The sequence below is a fragment of the Ylistrum balloti genome, unplaced genomic scaffold (genome assembly GCF_031769215.1).
Source record: "Ylistrum balloti isolate Yb309-2 unplaced genomic scaffold, AGI_CSIRO_Ybal_v1 Utg370992, whole genome shotgun sequence".
Lineage (NCBI taxonomy): Eukaryota > Metazoa > Mollusca > Bivalvia > Pectinida > Pectinidae > Ylistrum > Ylistrum balloti.
The window spans coordinates 870,798-883,855 of record NW_026782555.1 but is presented as its reverse complement, the minus strand read 5'-3'; the positions used below and the strand labels follow the sequence as shown (position 1 = coordinate 883,855).

Genomic DNA, 13,058 nt, shown 5'->3' with positions numbered 1-13,058 from the left:
CCTTCAACATCAATACATTACACGGCATCATGACAATAAAGGGTTTTTAAGATAACCATGCTTCCAGCAGTTATAATTATTACTTGCACAATGACATGCGCCAAGTTGCATGTGCTTAAATAAACATAACAACACACGCTCATTTTCCATAGGTCGTGAACTAGACAAAAATATCAAAACCGTACAAGTTAACAACACAAGTGGAACATAGACATGTGATCCAGCATTAAAATGATTACTATTTCCGTAATTCAGAATAAAAACATGTACATGAATAAACGGCAGTGGAAATACATACCGTTCCGTTTCCTTGTGTGATGTTGAATACACGTGTTCTGTGACTTTAATAACAACGTATCAATCCAAACTTAATCACCAGCAAGCGCACGGTCTTGGTTTAAACATCAACACTGATGCGAGGATAATGACGAAGGCTTCGCTCCTGAACCATTAACACACTACAGTACAGGTGTAAAAATCATTACCGGAGTTCTCTGTGCTAAGACTGCTTGGTCCATCACCCCTGTCATACAACAGATAACTAGCATTGTGTCTTGTTTTAACCATTCCACGCGCAGTATGAAAGAGATACCTTGCGTAAATGAACACAATAAATTATCTTTTTGCCGGATTTACCTGGTGTTGTTTCCAACTATTATAGCTACAGTTGCCTTTCCGTTAACAGTTAGAAAACGTATTGGTTTTCATGAGCATACCAATACAATTATATTTATGTCCTTTACGCGACCTTGTGTCAGTGTTTGGAGATACCTTTTGTCACGTGACTTATTTAAAAGTACCAGAAGTACAGGAAAACGTTCATTATTCATTAATATATTATTACAATTGACAAGCAAATATGAACAGCTTGTACAATGTGGAAGATTCATGAATTTAACATGTTGCTAGAAATTAATGATCATTTGCCGTCGCAAATCGATCATCATGAATAGTGAGTGTTGATTACCGCGATACGTGTGTTGTAATATTTTAATTGGTTATAATGACGTCATGTTTAGAGATAAACACGACATGAGTCCCTTTAATACATGTCAAGGTTACTTCTTGTTTGAGTCTAGTATACTATATATATATACCAATCAATTTCATGTGAAAACATATCAATTAAATCTTTTTTAACAATTATATCCCACTCTGAAATTATTAGTGATGCGTCAACATGTCAACAGTCGTTCTGGGAATATGTTTCAGTTTAATATCAGCCACGGCATTACTACGGAGTACCAGAAGTCAGTGAATTATCAGCCCATGAACTGCCAACAGCGTCAAAATGTTGCGAGTAACGTGAATTTATAGGAGCTGTATTCTCTTAAAACAATACGAAAATAAGAGTTTGATAAATATAAACATTTTAGCTGTATAGTCATATTGAAAATGAAGCGCCAGTGCACTTTGCCGGGGTTCATGGTTTTTGGTTGACGACCGAGGTTCGAGGAGGCTGAATGACGACCAAGGTTCGGGGTTGTTGGGTGACGACCAAGGTTCGGGGTTGTTGGGTGACGACCGAGGTTCGGTGTTGTTGGGTGACGACCAAGGTTCGGGGTTGTTGGGTGACGACCGAGGTTCGGTGTTGTTGGGTGACGACCAAGGTTCGGGGTTGTTGGGTGACGACCAAGGTTCGGTGTTGTTGGGTGACGACCAAGGTTCGGGGTTGTTGGGTGACGACCAAGGTTCGGTGTTGTTGGGTGACGACCAAGGTTCGGGGTTGTTGGGTGACGACCGAGGTTCGGTGTTGTTGGGTGACGACCGAGGTTCGGGGTTGTTGGGTGACGACCGAGGTTCGGGGTTGTTGGGTGACGACTAGGGTTCGGTGTTGTTGGGTGACGACCAAGGTTCGGTGTTGTTGGGTGACGACCGAGGTTCGGGGTTGTTGGGTGACGACCGAAGTTCGTGGTTGTTGGTTGACGACCGAGGTTCGGTGTTGTTGGGTGACGACCGAGGTTCGGGGTTGTTGGGTGACGACCGAGGTCCCGGGTTGTTGGGTGACGACTAGGGTTCGGTGTTGTTGGGTGACGACCGAGGTCCCGGGTTGTTGGGTGACGACTAGGGTTCGGGGTTATTGGGTGACGACCGAGGTCCCGGGTTGTTGGGTGACGACTGGGGTTCAGGGTTGTTGGTTGACGACCGAGGTCCCGGGTTGTTGGGTGACGACTGGGGTTCGGGGTTTTTGGGGTGACGACCGAGGTCCCGGGTTGTTTGGTGACGACTAGGGTTCGGGGTTGTTGGGTGACGACCGAGGTCCCGGGTTGTTGGGTGACGACTGGGGTTCAGGGTTGTTGGTTGACGACCGAGGTCCCGGGTTGTTGGGTGACGACTGGGGTTCGGGGTTTTTGGGGTGACGACCGAGGTCCCGGGTTGTTTGGTGACGACTAGGGTTCGGGGTTGTTGGGTGACGACCGAGGTTCGGTGTTGTTGGGTGACGACCGAGGTCCCGGGTTGTTGGGTGACGACCAAGGTTCGGGGTTTTTGGGTGACGACCGAACTTCGTGTTTGTTGGGAGACGACCGAGATTCGGGGTATTTGTGTGACGACCAAGGTTCGGGATTGTTGGGAGACGACCGAGATTCGGGGTATTTGTGTGACGACCGAAGTTCGTGGTTGTTGGGTGACGACCGAGGTCCCGGGTTGTTGGGTGACGACCGAGGTTCGTGGTTGTTGGGTGACGACCAATTTTTCGGGGTTGTTGGGCATACTGCGTCCTTATACACAAACTACCTACTGTATACTGCGCCCTTATACATTATCATTGTTAAGCAGGAAACTACTGCACAAAACTTTGTTTATTGAAATTTATAACACTTAAGGATCCGATAGCTGCTCGGAATTGACGGAAATGGCCTTTTCCACCTCCAATACTAACGATGTGCCCATATCACAGCCTCTTTACGACCCTGCTATTAACCGCTTGTATGTAAATAAAGAGAAAGCTGGTCGATTACCCTGTAACCCGTGATCATTTGTCAAAAGACTCAAGGTCAATAGTAAGAATGCGGATGTTTGTAGGACCGTAGTATCACTGTAATGGTCTTAGATGGAACACAATCCAATACCGATACGACATGATAAATAAAACAACAACAACCAAAAAACAAACAAAAAACCACCAATACGTGTGGTGTGGTGATAAACCCGACAAATGGAGTGGATTTTATGTGTATAGCCAGGTTTTTTGTTTCTTGTTTTATTTTTTGTTTGTTTTAGAGGATTTAATGTCCTAAAACAATCAGGGACATATAAATGGCTGGTATCAAGAGGAACGCCAATAGTGAAAATTAAATAATACAAAAAGAAACAACAAAATAACTAAGGAAAATGAAGATATCAAGTGTTGCCTGGGGTAGTAGGTTTATTTAATTTTATCTCTACTTATCAGAAAACAATTCTCCGGGGGTGGGGTGGGGTGCTCTTTGTCGGCTCCTTAAGATATTCAGTGGATGACCAGTTATTAGAAAACAAGGAGGAAGACGTTAATGCTCTGGGGGAGAGGGGAAGGGGGTGATCTTGTCGGATCCTTGAGATATACAGTGGATAACAAGTAATTAGAAAACAAAATGGGAGGACGCCAATTCTCCGAGGGAGGGGATGCTCTTTGTCGGCTCCTTAAGATATACAGAGAATAACCAGTTATTAGAAAACAAAGAGGAAGACGCCAATTTTCCGGGGGTGGGGTGCTCTTTGTCGGCTCCTTAAGATATACAGTGGATAACCAGACCGCAATTTTCGGATCCCCAATGTACCCTATTTATAGCGCTCAGAAGAAACGATTGATCTGAACGGGGTCCCCCATAAATAATCGCTTTTATTGACATGTAGAGGGGTTCGGCAGACATATCATTTCTCCTCCAAGGGTTGTGATGGTGTTTTCGGTAACGCCATGACTAAAATGATTATTGTGAACATCGTGACTTGAAGTGGTGTACCTACGTTATGTACGTTATATACATTTTACTTATCTGATCCACGTGCGGTCATAGAAATGCTGACATGCTCTATTTCATTAAAAATGTTAACATTGGTCAACTTTCAACAGCAGAAGCACGTGCTTTTTTATTACTAATTAGTGTTTAAAGAAGACAATTCGAAATAAAAATATCAAATAAGCTTAGATAGTGTTAAAATTAATCGGAAACCTCTAGTCAAGGTTTTGTCAAATAGTGTAGGATGTATATGTGGAATTTGAAGCATTTCAAAAACTTATTTCAAATAATAGTTTTGGAGTAAGTTTTAATTCAGTTCATGGTTACATTAAAATAAAAAATTAATAGACATGAAATTAGTTTTTGACCTTTCATAATTTTATAGACGATGTACACTTTATGTGAGTGGGACAGAAACATTTGGGTGTAGAAGTCTTACAAAAACTTACCATATTAACTTGAAAGTCGGGACACCGACTAAGACCGTCTTCTAAAGATCATGGACACTCGTAATGTCATTATTGTTTTTTAAAGAATAAAAGCTTATTTACGTGTAATTTTCTCAGGATCAGTATCTGAAATATCAGATGATGTCAGCCATTTTAATAATTTGACTTTGGTATAAAAAGTTGAATATCCAGTTGACTTGACGCAATTTGATAAATCGGTATGTGTGATGTTTTCTACACATCAACAACACAGTCGGTATGGGTGACGTTTTCTACACATCAACAACACAGTCGGTATGTGTGATGTTTCCTACACATCAACAACACAGTCGGTGTGTGTAATGTTTTCTACACATCAACAACACAGTCGGTATGTGTGATGTTTTCTACACATCAACAACACTGTCGGTATGTGTGATGTTTTCTACACATCAACAACACTGTCGGTATGTGTGATGTTTTCTACACATCAACAACACAGTCTGTATGTGTGATGTTTTCTACACATCAACAACACAGTCGGTGTGAGATGTTTTCTATACATCAACAACACAGTCGGTATGTGATGTGTTTTCTCACACATGATGTTTTCAACAACACAGTCGGTAGGCGTGATGTTTTCTACACATCAACAACACAGTCGGTATGTGATGTGTTTTCTACACATCAACAACACAGTCGGTATGTGTGATGTTTTCTACAGGTCAACAACACAGTCGGTATGTGTGATGTTTTCTACACATCAACAACACAGTCTGTATGTGTGATGTTTTCTACACATCAACAACACAGTCGGTGTGAGATGTTTTCTATACATCAACAACACAGTCGGTATGTGATGTGTTTTCTACACATCAACAACACAGTCGGTAGGCGTGATGTTTTCTACACATCAACAACACAGTCGGTATGTGATGTGTTTTCTACACATCAACAACACAGTCGGTATGTGTGATGTTTTCTACAGGTCAACAACACAGTCGGTATGTGTGATGTTTTCTACACATCAACAACACAGTCTGTATGTGTGATGTTTTCTACACATCAACAACACAGTCGGTGTGAGATGTTTTCTATACATCAACAACACAGTCGGTATGTGATGTGTTTTCTACACATCAACAACACAGTCGTTAGGCGTGATGTTTTCTACACACCAACAACACAGTCGGCAGGTGTGATGTTTTCTACACATCAACAACACAGTCGGTATGTGTGATGTTTTCTACACATCAACAACACAGTCGGTATGTGTGATGTTTTCTACACATCAACAACACAGTCGGTATGTGTGATGTTTTCTACACATCAACAACACAGTCGGTATGTGAGATGTTTTCTACACATCAACAACACAGTCGGTATGTGAGATGTTTTCTACACATCAACAACACAGTCGGTGTGTAAGATGTTTTCTACACATCAACAACACAGTCGTATGTGTGATGTTTTCTACAGGTCAACAACACAGTCGGTGTGTGTGATGTTTTCTACACATCAACAACACAGTCTGTATGTGTAATGTTTTCTACACATCAACAACACAGTCGGTGTGTGTAATGTTTTCTACACATCAACAACACAGTCGGTATGTGTGATGTTTTCTACACATTAACAACACTGTCGGTATGTGTGATGTTTTCTACACATCAACAACACAGTCGGTATTTGAAAAAAATTGGTTGACTATTGTCCATGAAAGTACCAACTGAATTATACATAAAGACCTGGAGTGCTTGTGTCTTTGGAGCATCTAGATCACAGGCTAAATTACAAATTCAATAATTCATACCGCCAGGTGACAAGACGTTTTGGTGGCCATTAACCCCGGTTACATCGCAATCACTGGGACGCTTTATTTGTTTAATTATCCAATCGTTGATAGGCTGTTGCGGAGGTTCAAATTAAGAATAGCTCGCGGGCTTTAAGGAGAACACCGCACTTGTCGATGACGAGGCGAGATAATGCTAGTCATAAATTAATTATGGTTATAATTACAAAACTGTACTTCCTGTTACCGTCCTTGGGCAGTTCATGCTACTATGAACCACGGTATTGATAGCTATTATAATTGTCCCTATTCTAGAATCTTATTTATATATAACTCGAACTATTAATGAGGGTATTGCTTATCGGAAAAATCTGTTTTATCTTTGAACTTACACTCACCACGTCAAACATTTTGAAGATAACTATCATACAGGTGTGATGAATATCATTCGTTAACGTGATGTTTTCCTCAAATCAGTTGTATTCTTTGGAATGGGTGAATGTCTGAATTATTGAATATACCTAAACATACGTCAGGTTTCGCACTTCGGCAACAGAGTATAAACGCACAGGGTGAAATATACAATAGAGTAAACACACAGGACAAAATATACAACAGTATAAACACACATGACAAAATATACAACAGTCTACACACACAGGACAAAATATACAACAGTCTACACACACAGGACAAAATATACAACAGTCTACACACACAGGACAAAATATACAACAGTCTACACACACAGGACAAAATATACAACAGTATAAACACACAGGGTAAAATATACAATAGAGTAAACACACAGGACAAAATATACAACAGACTACACACACAGGACAAAATATACAACAGCATAAACACACAGGACAAAATATGCAACAGACTACACACAGGACAAAGACAAATTATACAACAGCATAAACACAAAGGATAACAGTCTACGCACACAGGACAAAATATACAACAGTCTACACAGACAGGACAAAATATACAACAGTGTATACACACCGGACAAACTATACAACAGTCTACACACACAGGACAAAATATACAACAACCTACACACACAGGACAAACTATACAACAGTCTACACACAGGACAAAATATACAACAACCTACACACACAGAACAAACTATACAACAGTCAACACACACAGGACAAAATATACAACAACCTACACACACAGCACAAACTATACAACAGTCAACACACACAGGACAAAATATACAACAACCTACACACACAGGACAAAATATACAACAGTCTACACACAAAGGACAAAATATACAACAGTGTATATACACCGGACAAAATATGCAACAGTCTGCACACACAGGACAAACTATACAACAGTCTACACACACAGGACAAAATATACAGCAGTGTACACACACAGAACAAACTATACAACAACCTACACACACAGGACAAAATATGCAGCAGTCTACACACACAGAACAAACTATACAACAACCTACACACATAGGACAAACTATACAACAACCTACACACACAGGACAAACTATACAACAGTATACACACACAGGACAAAATATACAACAACCTACACACACAGGACAAAATATGCAGCAGTCTACACACAAAGGACAAAATATACAACAGTCTACACACACAGGACAAAATGCACAATAAATATATGAGTCACCAATTCGTTGTCATGGTACATTCACTCATTCTGAAATGAGTCAAAACATGGAGGCCATCTTGCATATTCAAGCATATGATTGACGCTGGAGAAATTCGTGATTACATAATGTTACATAACTCGGCTGAGAAAACGATCGTGCCGATATATTTCTGTTCACAGAATCTATGATAAATTCTCAATAAACTCGATCAACTACAATACCTTTAATGTCCGAACCATGATTTTGTAAAGTATCTCTGTCAGCTGGGTGTCATATCTCTATTTAGGTATGATATGTCTTATAAACGATAGAAATTATTACTTAACGAGGTATATATATAAAATATATATGTGTGTGATGGTGTGTATGTGTGTGTGTGCGCGCGCGCGTGTGTGTGTGTCTCTCTCTCTGTGCGTGCGTGTGAGGGTGCGCACGCGAGCGCGTGTGTGTGTGTTTGAGGGTGTGTGTGTGTTTCTCTCTCTCTGCGTGTAGATAATATTTAGAGAAAAAAAATATAGATAATGTTTATATTAAAAGTCGACTTCACAACTCAAGACAAAATATCCGGAACTCAAATTACGCTACGTCCAATCTCTGGGACTAATGACCTCCTAGAACTATCGCATTTTTTACCTTAATTTGACATATGCCTACAGCGTGACAATAATGTTCAATAAGGTGCCTAATTTCGTGTCATTTACAGACAATTTGACGCAATATGATATCATCACTAGGCGATTAATGGTACCAACACCATGTCATTACTGATACTTAATATTCTTTTTCCAGGTAGTAAAGTTTCATTATCATATTCTAAAAGGTTTTAGAGTACATATTTACCGTGTTTATAGAATACCGCAATTCGTTGGAAAGGCAGTCTATAATAATTGTTTCCATGTCGCCAATTGAAATACTCGCTGATGTGATATCATGGTCGTTATTTTGACAAGGAATTATAATGATCCTTTAATGTCATTCTATTCCGTAAATTTTATGGAACCATCTTTTATATATACATGTACAATGTATGATGACAAGGAAAATTCAACTGGTGTCCGGTGTGAGTGGTGTCCTGTGTGAGTGGTGTTCTGTGGGAGTGGTGTTCTGTGTGAGTGGTGTCCTGTGTGAGTGAGTGGTGTTCTTTGTGAGTGGTGTCCTGTGTGTGTGAGTGGTGTCCTGTGTGAGTGAGTGGTGTCCTGTGTGAATGGTGTCCTGTGTGAGTGGTGTCCTGTGTGAGTGAGAGAGAGAGTCCTGAGTGAGAGAGAGAGAGAGTGTCCTGAGAGAGAGAGAGAGAGAGAGAGAGAGAGAGAGAGAGAGAGAGAGAGAGAGAGAGAGAGAGAGAGAGAGAGAGAGAGAGAGAGAGAGAGAGAGAGAGAGAGAGAGAGAGAGAGAGAGAGAGAGAGAGAGAGAGAGAGAGAGAGAGAGAGAGAGAGAGAGAGAGAGAGAGAGAGAGAGAGAGAGAGAGAGAGAGAGAGAGAGAGAGAGAGAGAGAGAGAGAGAGAGAGAGAGAGAGAGAGAGAGAGAGAGAGAGAGAGAGAGAGAGAGAGAGAGAGAGAGAGAGAGAGAGAGAGAGAGAGAGAGAGAGAGAGAGAGAGAGAGAGAGAGAGAGAGAGAGAGAGAGAGAGAGAGAGAGAGAGAGAGAGAGAGAGAGAGAGAGAGAGAGAGAGAGAGAGAGAGAGAGAGAGAGAGAGAGAGAGAGAGAGAGAGAGAGGGGAATCTGGTCATCTCACTCCCTCGTGGATCTGGTTATCAAACTCACACGTGGATCTGGTTATCACACTCCCACGTGTATCTGATTATCTCACTCTCACGTGTATCTGGTTATCACACTACCACGTGTATCTGGTTATCACTCTCTCACGTGTATCTGGTTATCACACTCCCACGTGGATCTGGCTATCACACTCCCTCGTGGATCTGGTTATCTCACTCCCACGTGGATCTGGTTATCACTCTCCCACGTGTATCTGGTTATCACACTCCCACGTGGATCTGGTTATCACACTCCCACGTGTATCTGGTTATCTCACTCCCACGTGTATCTGGTTATCACACTCCCACGTGTATCTGGTTATCACACTCCCACGTGTATCTGGTTATCTCACTCCCACGTGTATCTGGTTATCACACGCCCACGTGGATCTTATAATCATACTTGTACGGGGATATGGTAATCACATTCCTATGGTAATCCGGTGATCATACTTCTATTAATTATAATATTTACAAGTTTTCCTAACCAGTTTGTTTAAACGTCATAACATCAAATAAAATAGGAGCGACCCAATACTAATAAATATCATTATCGTTCGGAGTGTTTAAACAATGTGTTTGCGCATACGCTACGCGAGAAATTTTGAAATTATAACAAAACGAGGTTCGAAAAGGTCACGTAATGAGCTCGGCTGTCTTCGATCAAAAACGGGAATGGCGGTAAACAACAGCGTTTGTCGACCAATGGTAGTTTGGAGCTGATAATCTTTATCAATTTATCTCAGAGATTGTTATAATTTTGTGAATTGTCTAATTTTAAGTATTACAGCGCTTGTCTGAAATCAAACGCTTGGAAAAATAACGAAATCTAGCCATTTAGTCCCTTTAGGTGCTACATAATTACAGACTTATCTCAGCGGTAGCAGTTCGCTCTGATCCAGTTAGGCTGGAAAGCCACCCCTGTCACTATTGACCACATACCGACCTCAGAGTGGCATACAGCTTTACACGGTGTCTTCAAAGTTACATACACACAGCGTGGAACTAAAGTTCATCAGATAGCTCTCTACCGTTACGTTCATAACGTGAAAAAACTGTAGATATAGAGCAATTAACACCCTATCACATATCATATATCAACCTTTCATTCAAAAGAAATCTACTGTCGCTGGGTTTTTAATATATAAATGATAGAAATTCTAATAAAATTAAGCCCTATCGCAAATACCGTAACACATCCACTGTTCTGCCTTATCTCTTACTTTATATCGTAATTCAGGAATTAAGATTTAGTGATATTAGTATCATGCCGAGCAATAAAGTACTTAACCAGAACGACTGAGTAACTACTGCCCAAACACCGTAACCTGAATGCCACCTTTTGATTCATTCGAGAGGCGTAACGGTTCACAATATACACATGTACTTGACGCTGTTCTAAAATTATCTATCAAAATTACGAAATGTATTTTAATTAAGGGGCTGCTGCACCTCCCCGTCTAGATTTTGACTTTTTTTCGATGACTTTGGATTTTCGCCAGTCGCCTCCAAAGCTTCAAAATTTAGGTCCTTAGCGTTTTTGACAAGTCTCAGAAGGACAAAACAGCTGTATGATGCAGTTTGATGAATCGTTTGGCTTTATTCTAACTCTGTGTTATTAACATGTATTAATCACGGGTGTGTCCTTTGTACAATCTTATGAGGCGCACAGTGGTTTCACAACAACGGATGCCCACAATAACACGAGACAAGACAGAGTTTGCCGAAGTCTACCGACCTCGGCAACTTCCTGCTACAGAGTAAACATGCCCGTTTACACTACATACGGTCTTTCAGTCCTAAAAGGACAAATGAAATTATTTCCATTAGTTCAAATAATCAACACTCCTACAGGTACATTTCATAAACCCGTCTGTCGAGATAACGAGAGCACCATCGACGAAATGGACACGGGTAGGCCTGTGTTTAAAGACTTTGGCATACGGTGTTAAATACCGTAATGACATCTCGCGATTTTCAGACAGTATTAGAACCGCTACAAGTGGTGTTTTTTTTTTTAATTCATATGAAAAGCTTTCACAATAAGGAAACTGGCGGCGTCATGGTATCGGATAATCTGGCAAATCTGACGAACTCTTCAGTAGTTGTTTATAGAAGGAACAGAGCAGAGCCTGACATCAACGGAGAAGTGGTTCCCTACAATCAAAGCCTATGGAAATTGCTTCCAAATCGAAAAGGGATTTAGATGCACAAATAATGTGTACGATGATGAGACTAGTGGACATCTTATGTAATACTGTTGACATCTTATTACCTGTCGCGGTGAAACAGGCGTTTGAATAAAGCTTACACAGCCTTGCAAATGACCATTAGTGACCATTGCTCCAAGCGGCGACAGATCATCAAGCCGCCTTGATGACTTTCGGAGCTTGTGTAATGTAGACTACCCGATCGATGACAGTGTGTTAGGAGGTGATATCCACCAACAAGTAAAACCTATGAAGGAGGAAATGGTAATCACCAGGAAAGTGATCAAAGGAAAAGTCTCATACATCCCTAACCTCGCGTGTTGGATACTTACGTTTTCCTGTCAGGGACCCCGAGGTTTGGATTCACTCCTAGCTAGCTATTGTTTAGGGACAAGGGAAACAAATCCGTACAAGACAAGACAGGAGAAAAGGCAGTTATGGCTGTTGCTGGTTTCAAGGACATATTGTCTGTAAGATATAAATATATCTCCCATACCACGAGATATTAGTAATACTCCCGAGAACATTGAAGTAAGTGAGATACTTAATCAAGATGTGTTTAAGAAACACTATGTCCCCGGTCGGAACAAAATTCTGAAGTAGGACATTAAAACTGTATAGTAGGTCAAAGGTCAAGGTCACAAAGTACCACCAAAAAGGTCTTGTAACGTGGAACACAAAACAATATGCCCCCGATCTTTCGATCCGAAGACCTGAAAATACACTTTTAACAGATCATGTGTACAGTTGATACTAAGCCATTCCGGGTGGAAAATAAATAGAATGGCGCCCGTAAGTTAATTGTTCTTATCCTGCAACTGGTGCTGCTATAGCCGGCATACACCTGCCACATGTATTATAGCAGGTGCGGTAATTCGACAGCATTACTCTATGAATTTAATTAAATATAACGTTTAGAATCATAAATAGTTTTATGTTTGTAAATTTGTTTGTTTTTTGTTTCTTTTTCTTTTTTGTTTGTTTGTTTTGTTTTCGTTTTGTTTGTTTTTTCCCCTCATTTTTGTGTTTTTCTTTGTTTGCTTGCTGTATCTAACATAATATAGCATCCGTTTACGTATAGTGGTTTCCTCTGCTCAATTGAATCGTTACCTATACGCTTATCACGTGATGAAAGTTTTTTTACTAAATTTATGAAACCTCTAGCGTTGCGCAAGTAGATGACAGTCTACTGCATTAGAACCCGTATAAGGATTGAGTAGATGATAAAACAGTTATCGTGACACTTTCTGATTCTCTAGGGTGTACTTCCTAATAAGGCAG

At 40.7% G+C, this 13,058-nt stretch overlaps 1 protein-coding gene across 1 annotated transcript; it reads right to left on the bottom strand.

Moving 5' to 3' along the window:
* Nucleotides 1–2,064: 2,064 nt before the first annotated feature.
* LOC132559915 (uncharacterized protein DKFZp434B061-like) lies at nucleotides 2,065–2,712 on the bottom strand. The gene has a single exon (XM_060224546.1). It carries the CDS (start codon nucleotides 2,710–2,712, stop codon nucleotides 2,065–2,067), a length of 648 nt encoding a protein of 215 aa, XP_060080529.1.
* Between the last annotated feature and the right edge of the window lie 10,346 nt (nucleotides 2,713–13,058).

Bases quoted from the DNA above. Each gene is read 5' to 3' on its own strand.
- LOC132559915 (XM_060224546.1), bottom strand. From the start codon at position 2,712: ATGCCCAACAACCCCGAAAAATTGGTCGTCACCCAACAACCACGAACC.